We start from the raw sequence: 8,694 nt of genomic DNA, 5'->3' as shown, positions 1-8,694 counted from the left end.
TCTGTAGTTTAAAGTAAAAAATGTCTCTCTTTCCCTTAGTAATTTCATTTTGTCATCACCTCAAGCCAAGTTTATCTCTTCCATTTATAACTCCCTCAAGTCATGCTCTGTATATATGATCATATTCTGCCTAAAATGTGTAAATGAGTAACCTATAGACTATTTAATATGTCTCAATGGATTTAATTTAGAGGTACCATAGGAATAGTTAATTATACTAACAAAACAAAAGCATTCATTAACAAATGAAAAGGACAAAACCAGGCATGACATTTCTTTCTATTTAAATGTTTTTCAAGGCTCACTGTGGTTCTGAGGAATTTACAATCTTGAAAGCATTTGGAAATACTACCTCCCTCAATGTATAAAAAGTAATAACCATAAAATTTATGTATACAGTACCAGGGAAATGAAGATGTATTTTAAGGAAGAAATTAATACTTCACATAAATCTGCTTGGTAGTGAAAACCTTTTTTTTTTTTTTTTGACCCCAAAGAGACCTATCAGTATTTTCCTAGTAATAATAGGATTTTTTTTTCTAAAGTGTTTGTCATTTGTACTAATGGTGCAAAGGAATGGTATAAACTGCTTATACCTTGTGCTAAGTCACTTGGGTCATGTCTGACTCTTTGCAACCCTATGGACTGTAGCTCAGCAGGCTCCTCTGTCCATGGGATTCTCCAGGCAAGAAATCTGGAGTGGATTGCCATGCCCTCCTCCACAAGATCTTCCCAACCCAGGGATCAAACCCAGGTCTCCTGCACTGCAGGAATCTTCTTTACTATCTGAGCCACCAGAGAAGCTCGCTTAGAGCTTAGAGACAATCAAAGCAATGGAACCAAGTCTTATTAGTAATCACCGAATTCTTTACAGTGATACATGGACTTTATATACATGCATATATTTACATGTATGCATATATAAGGTTGATTCTCGTTACTCACTATAGGAAGTTACTCCAAGCACAAAGTGAATGAATACTGAACCATTACTCTTAGGTGAAGTATAGGGGTATGTTCCTATGAGCCTCTGATCGAGACTTTTTTATCACCCAATCATCATGTAATCTTACTATATATGCATTTCAGTTTGTGTGTGCTAAGTCACTTCAGTTGTGTCTGACTCTTTGTGACTTTATGGACTGTAGCCCTCTGGGCTCCTCTGTCCATGGGATTCTCCAAGCAACAGTACTGGTGTGGGTGGCTGTGCCCTGTTCCAGGGGATCTTCTCAACCCACAGATTGAACCTGTGTCTCTTACATCTCCAGTATTGGCAGAAAAGTTCTTTACCGCTAGTGCTGCCTGGGAAGCCCCATGTTTCAGTTTAAAGGCACTTTATTTAATATATGTTGCTGATTCATTAACATTGAACTCTTGGATAACAGCATTATAACTCATGCCTGAAAGAAGCTTGCCTGACTCATGTTTTCTACATGAGGCACATGACAGCCTCCTTGCACTAAGGGAAGCTAGATAGCACTTCAGGACTCTGCTTGAAGGCTGTTTTAAACAGCAAAAGCACCAACAGAAAGCTTAAAAGTGCAACAGTAAATAGACTGTATAAAGGACACTTATTTACATGACAGCTGAAACATGAAGGCAGCCTGTTGCCTTGTTCTGTCCCATCTCAGACTATGTGCATTGGTTGGCTCAATTTTTTAAACACACTGCCTGTGTCTCTGAAACACCTTGAAAGCACCACAGTATTGATTTTGGAGTTACAGATGAGATTTAAGAAATTTAGGCAAATTCACAGATAAGAGTCTGTGAATAATGAGGATTGACCATATATATGTATATTTAAGTATATGCATTTATATGTACCAATTGCATCTAAGAATGTTTTTGATAAATTATTAAAACATGTTAAATAAGTTTTGCTCCATGAAAATATTATTTTTAATATTCTGGGTGACAAAAAGGAAACTACACATAAAGCAATTCTCCTACATACCAAAACACACATGTGATTGGGTTGTAAGCTAAACTGACCACTAGTATTCATTCCCTCATATCTCAGTTGGCAAAGAATCTGCCTGCAATGCAAGAGACCGCGGTTCGATTCCTGAGTCAGGAAGACCTGCTAGAGAAGGGATAGGCTACCCACTCCAGTATTCTTGGGCTTCCCTTGTGGCTCAGCTGGTAAAGAATCTGCCTGCAATGTGAGAGACCTGGGTTTGATTCCTGGGTTGGGAAGATCCCCTGGAGAAGGGAAAGACTACCCACTCCAGTATTATGGCCTGGAGAATTCCATGGACTATACAGTCCATGGGGTCACAAAGAGTCAGACATGACTGAGCAAATTTCACTTTCACTTTTCTTGGAATATCACTTTTACTTGAAGCAGTGCATTACAGGCTTTGTTTTTCAGTCTTAATTATTGGTAAATAATTTCTTGACAATGAAAAAAGTGAGCTGATTGCTTAAGAAAAAAATTGATATTTGCCACCAATGATAAAATTCAAATTTTGGCAAATACATTTCTACCACCATGAGTTTGGTATCTTTTCAAAGCATAAACTTCTTGGATGAGATGGTGATGATATTAACATTTTTAAATTAACATTATATGATGAATGTTGCAAATATCTATGTGTGCTAAGCTTCTTCAGTCATGCCCAACTCTTTGTGACCCTACGGACCATAGCCCACCAGGCTTCTCTGTCCATCGCCAACTCCCAGAGCTTCTCAAATTCATGTCCGTCGAGTCGGTGATGCCATCCAACCATGTCATCATCTTTCGTCCCCTTCTCATCCTGCCTGATTCTCCATACAACAGTACTGGAATGGGTTGCCATGCCCGCCTCCAGGGGATCTTCCCAACCCAGGGATTGAACCCATGTCTCTTACATCTCCTGCATTGACAGGTGGGTTCTTCACCACTAGAGAGAATTTGGTAAAATAAAGTTCATTGATACAGTTTCATATTTCTGAAATATAGCTTCATATAGCTAACCTTTAAGAAACTCCCCCTTCTTTAGTTTAGCTGTAGTATAAACAAGAAAATCCATGAATATCAGAAAAGACTATTAAAATACTCTTCCATTTTTTATTTGCATATCTGTATGAGGCTGGATTTTCTTCATATACTTTAACCAGAATAATATACACCAAGAGATTGAATGCAGAATCAGGTAACAGACTCCAACTCTATTCTATTAAGCTAAACATTAAAGAGATTGGCAAAAATTTGAACTCTTCTCTCAGTGTTTTGATTAGGAGGAAAATGTTATAAAAATTTGTTAATATGTAATGCATTTATTATTAGTATTTAAAATTAGTAAATATTTAAATATGTAAATAAAAACATCTTTTAGAATTTAATTTTCATTTTAATATGGTAAATATTAATAGATCTATATCACTTAAAAATGAAAAAAAGCTCTTAGGACTCCTTGATAGGTTCTGAGATCAAGAATTGGGAACCACTGTTTTTCTATGTAACTACTATATACAAACATGGAGGATCTGTCTCTAGATTGGCTGGACTAGCTTGCACCAGAACATGTCTCATGCCTACAATGAAAAGAGTTCAACAAAATATAAAAACAGTAATATGTCTGAAAGAGTCAGAGAGCAACCAAATCAGTGAGGAATTGAGGGGCCAAGGTCCAAGAGAGAAGGGAAATATGTTGAGTGAGGTTAACATTCTATAGTGCTTTATTCCTAAAGGCATTCGTTGATTTTTAATTGGCATGAGTGGGGAGATTGAGAAACTGAGTAGAAATTTTAGCAAACTTACAGGTATGCGGAGACAAAGTTGGCATTTTAGGGTAATAAATCATCTAGGACTTGAGAGGCCAAGGTCTCAGAGTAATGGAAAACTAGCATCATGAGTCCAGCATTCTGTACTTTCTCCTTGGAGCATTCCTTGGCTTCCCAGGTGCAAATTAGCTTAAAAGTAAGCAAGGTTGTCAATATTTTCATTTTGCTAGAGAGAAAACAACTGTAGTTCAGAGTCTGCCAAGGTAAAAGTGTCTTGATAAACACTCAGGCTTTTCGGTTGGGACCCCTGAAGGACCATTCCCTAGAAATAAAGGGGAATGAGGAATATATCGGGCTATTCAAAGACAAATTCAACTTTGATTTGCTTAATTCTTGATTGGGTTAAGGTGAGCAGTTTCTGCTTTAAATGCCTGTCAGAAGCTAAAGAAAATCTCTGGAGAATTAAAGCATTATCCAGAGCTTTAGATAAAAATACAGATAATAGAAACAGACTAATTTGTGATCCAGATATTGATGTTACCAGGTAAAAACTTCAAAATAATGAACTATTTCATGAGAGACCTGAACTTTATTATTGCTTAGAAGTTCTAGAATTGAAAGTTGCAATAACTGAAATTAAGAACACAGTTAATTTATCACCCTGTTAGATATCACTGATCTGGAAGATCAGAAAAAATAAACTTACATTCAGAAATAGTGAGGAGAAATGGATTGAAAATAGAGAAAATGAAATACAGACAGAATAATGTGAAAAGGGCTAACATGCATGTGATCTAAGTTGTCTAATGAGAAGGGAAGAGAGACAGGGACAAGAAATATTTGAAAAAATATTGGCAGAGAATTTCCCCCAACTGATTAAGGATGTCAAGATATCAAGCCACAGATTAAAGAACAGTAAGGATAAATCTAAAGAAGGCTACACTTACACACATCTTTAAACTATTGAAAGCCAAAGACATTGAGAAAATTACAAAAGCAGCCAGATAGAACAAAACACACACACGTGATTGAAGCCAAAAGATAATAAAATGCTACTTTAAAATTGCTAAAAGATTAGCTATAGCCATTGACAATATCCTTCAAGTATAAGGTTAAAATATAAAGACATCTCAAATGAACAATAACAACAAAAGAATTCATCATTAGGACACTCACACTGGAAGAAGCACTAAGAAAAATGGAATATGGAATATGATCTCAGAAAGGAACCTAGAAACACAGGAAAAGATTGATAGAGAAAAAAATGGTAAATACCTGGGTACACACATCAACATTAGTACAGAATATGGGAGGGCCATGTGAATTATGTGTATGGATTTTTGTGTTGTCTGGGAAGTGGTATAATGAATTAATTTCCTTGAGATTTACCATGTCAGTGACATATCCCGTAATCTCTAGGGTAAAAGAATAGTGAAGGCTAGCAAACAGAGAAGAAAAAATGAAACAATAATACATTTGACTCAAAAGGAGAAAAATGGAAATATTAAAAGCTGAGAGAAGTAAAAAAAAAAAAAAAGGAAAATTGTATATTTAAATCAAACTATTGGTAATTAATGGACTAAATATTTCAATCAGAAGGCAAAGCTGCTCTGCTCTGACTGGATAAGAAACAAAATCCAACTATATGTTACTTACAGAAGGGATATTTGATGAAGGGTACAGAAAGATTGAACACAAAGTTGGATAAAGGTAAAATGTTTTATATTTGCATGTTTAGGAATGTAAAATTACTATTTAATCTTTTGTAGTTACCTAGGGTCCACTTTTATTGCTTTTAGGGTTAAATACTTATCAGATTGGTCTGTCTTAGATTTGATTTAAATGTTTCTCTGAAATTTAATATGTCACATTTGTTTAGTTAAGCTTTTTTCATTTTGGATTTCAAGCAAATATGAAAAAAAAAATTTTTTTTAACTGTATTTACTTATTTATTTTGGCTGTGCTGGGTGAGCTGCGTGGGCTTTTTCTTTGGTTGTGGTAATCGGGGACTACTCTTAGTTCCGGTGCACAGGCTTCTTATTGTGGCTTCTCTTATTGTTGTGGACCACGAGCTCTAGGGCATGTGGGTCTCAGTAGTTGCAGCTCCCAGACTCTCGGGCACAGGCTCAATAGTTGTGGTGCATGTGGTTCAGGGGCTTAGTTGCTCCACGGCATGTGGGATCTTCCCCATCAAGGATCTAACTCATGTCTCCTGCACTGGCAGGCAGATTCTTTACCACTGAGCCACCAGGGAAGCCCCAGAGGCAGATTCTTATCCACTGGATCACTGGGGAAGTCCCCCCAAATAACATCTTAATTTAATATTATTGATTCATGGCTAATCTTTTTTTTTTTTTTTAAACTATATCCCCATCCTTGGGTTATTTTGCACCATTGCCGGATGTCATTTCATCATTATTTTAGTATATATTACAAAACATAAGAACTCTTTAAAAATAACCATACTATTATCATGCCTTAGAAAAACTAAAAACACCAGAGACTGGTGATGGGGTACGGGGAGTGATTGCTAATTGGTATCGGGTTTCTTTATGAAATGACAAAAATGTTCTGGAATTACACAGGGGTAGATGGTAGCACCACTTTGTGAATCTGCTAAAAAAACGAACAAACTTATAATTGTATAAGAGTACATGTAATTGTATAAGAGTAAATTTTATGATGTGTTAATTGCCTGGAAAATCCCATGGACGGAGAAGCCTGGTAGGCTACAGTCCATGGGGTCTCAAAGAGTTGGACACGACTGAGCAACTGAACTGAATTAAAACGAACATAAGTATTTCCTTGGTATTCAGATAACGGTTTTTTATTTTTTTTAAGTTTTATTTATTTATGGCTCCTGCTGGATCTTCACTGCTGTCTGGGCTTTCTCTGGTTGCTGCGAGCGAGGATCACTCTCTCGTTGCTGTGCTCAGCTTCTCGCTGGGGTGGCTTCTCTTGTTGTGGAGGATGGGCTCTGGGCCCTGAGGCTTCAGTAGCTGCAGCTGGCAGGCTCTAAACTGATAGCTCAGTAGTGGTGGTGCATGGGCTTAACCGCTCTACAACATGTGGTATCTTCCTGGACCAGGGATTGGACCTGTGTTGCCTGCATTGGCTGGCAGATTCTTAACCACTGGACCACCAGGGAAGTTACAGAGATATGGTATTTTAAATTAGATCTTTCAGTTATCATTTTACAAATTATACTCCTAATATGTCTTCCTATGTGGAGTTTGTTTGGAAAATGTCTAGGGTCCATTGGTGTGGTTACATCTAAGAAAGCCAGATTCGTAATTAAAATTTTTATGTCGTCTTTGGGGAAGGCTGGTATTTTTCTTTTCTTTTTTTTTTTTTTTTTTTTTTTACTATTAAGGGCCTTTTATTTATATTCATCACATCAGAGAGCATCTCTTTCTGGGAAGTTTTTTAAAAATCCCCACAGGTTTGATTAGGGTACCCACTCTGGGTCCATAGTTTTCTTCAGGCTGGGAGCTCCAGGGGGTCCACTGTCTCCCTGGGTCCCTGGCCTGGCCCTGCAGGCACACAGTCATCAGGAAGTGCTTGGGGCAACTGAGCTGTTTGGGCATTGCTCTTAAGAGTGCAAAGTGGGCACCCGCTCCATTAATGTATCCTGGGTGGCGCTTCCACAGCACTCCCACCCCCACACAGGCTTTGCAATCTGCCATTGAAGGTCCCTAGCACAACCCACAGGGTCCTTAAAAGTCATCATCATCACAGATGTCAAGGTACACGTCGAAAGCCTCTCGGTTGCAGTTTCCATCCGGAGTGAAGACATATTTGTGGAAGGTCCCATCTACACAGATGGGCAGAACGGCGGTTGAGGCGGGTATCCTTGAGAGCAAAGATATGGACTGTGCCCTTATCACTGGATGCACACAGGAAGGAGGAATCATGGCTAAAGTTGATGCAGTAGAGGGTGGCAGGGTCGGTGCCTCGACGCAATTCCACCAGTTTCTCCTTGGACTGTGTGTCAAAAAGGCGAATAAGTGTGCCCTTCTGAGAGGCCGAGGCCACTACCGTGCCTGGCTGGTTCAGAGACACACAGGCCACGTCACTCTGATGTGCATTGATGGTAAATGGAGCAGATGAAGTGCCAGGCTTTGTGCTTGCCAGGTCCATAAGTTGTAGGCTCCCGCACTTGTGTCCTGGAAACACTAGCAGTTGTTTCTCCAGGCTGGGGCAGAGGTCACAGAGCCCCTTGGGGTTGTCCCGGGTGTCAAATTCAAACAGCTTTCGGGGATTGTCAGGGAAGGAGTATACATAGATGCGGTTCTTCAGCACGATCACGATTTTGTCATGGCGCATGCGCACAGCCAGCACTGGCTTGGTGAAGGTGAACTCCAGCACCAGCTTGTCCTTGGAGTCCTTGCCCTCCCGGGCATCGTCCCAGATCAGCACTGAGATCTCTGAGAACTTGGGGCTGCTACCACCGCCCACCAGGGCCAACAGGTTGGAGCGGTGCAGCATTTCCACCAGGCCCATGCTGCCCACCTGCTCATGGTCCAGATGCCCCTTCTCCATCAATGGCTCCACGTTGTAGATGCGCACACCTGTCTCCATAGCGCAGCAAAAGCAGCTTTGGTCTTGGTTGAAACGCAGACTGGTCACACCTCGAAGTGGCTGCTGAGTCATGGTCCAGGATTACTTCCCTGAACACTGTGCGTCCCCGATCCCAGCTCCAGTTCTCGGTGCCGCCCGCGGCCCGGCTTTCTGACCTCCCGGGCCTTGACGCCCTGCTCTGGTGTTTACATCAGGCCTCACTTCCGGGGGAGGGAGCCTGTGACCGGAAATGACTCACCCTGCCCAGAAAACGCGGCCAGTCCTCCTAGCCCAGCTTCTGGGTCATTGGAGCAATGAGAGTGAGCGTGGCGTCCTCCCAGGAGGGCGCGGGAAGCAGAGGATGCTCAGCCAAGGCATGACTGTCTGAGAGAACCGCGGACGGGTGGGCGAGAGAGAGTCTTTCCCTCG

At 40.3% G+C, this 8,694-nt stretch overlaps 1 protein-coding gene across 1 annotated transcript; it reads right to left on the bottom strand.

The window, feature by feature from the left end:
• Positions 1-7,065: 7,065 nt before the first annotated feature.
• Positions 7,066-8,487, bottom strand: LOC133061454 (WD repeat domain phosphoinositide-interacting protein 4-like). Its single transcript, XM_061149468.1, has one exon. It carries the CDS (start codon positions 8,356-8,358, stop codon positions 7,447-7,449), a length of 912 nt encoding a protein of 303 aa, XP_061005451.1. The 5' UTR covers positions 8,359-8,487; the 3' UTR covers positions 7,066-7,446.
• Between the last annotated feature and the right edge of the window lie 207 nt (positions 8,488-8,694).

The sequence above is a fragment of the Dama dama genome, chromosome 9 (genome assembly GCF_033118175.1).
Source record: "Dama dama isolate Ldn47 chromosome 9, ASM3311817v1, whole genome shotgun sequence".
Classification (NCBI taxonomy): domain Eukaryota; kingdom Metazoa; phylum Chordata; class Mammalia; order Artiodactyla; family Cervidae; genus Dama; species Dama dama.
The sequence above is the reverse complement of the archived record's forward strand: the minus strand, read 5'-3'. Positions and strand labels throughout refer to the sequence as shown.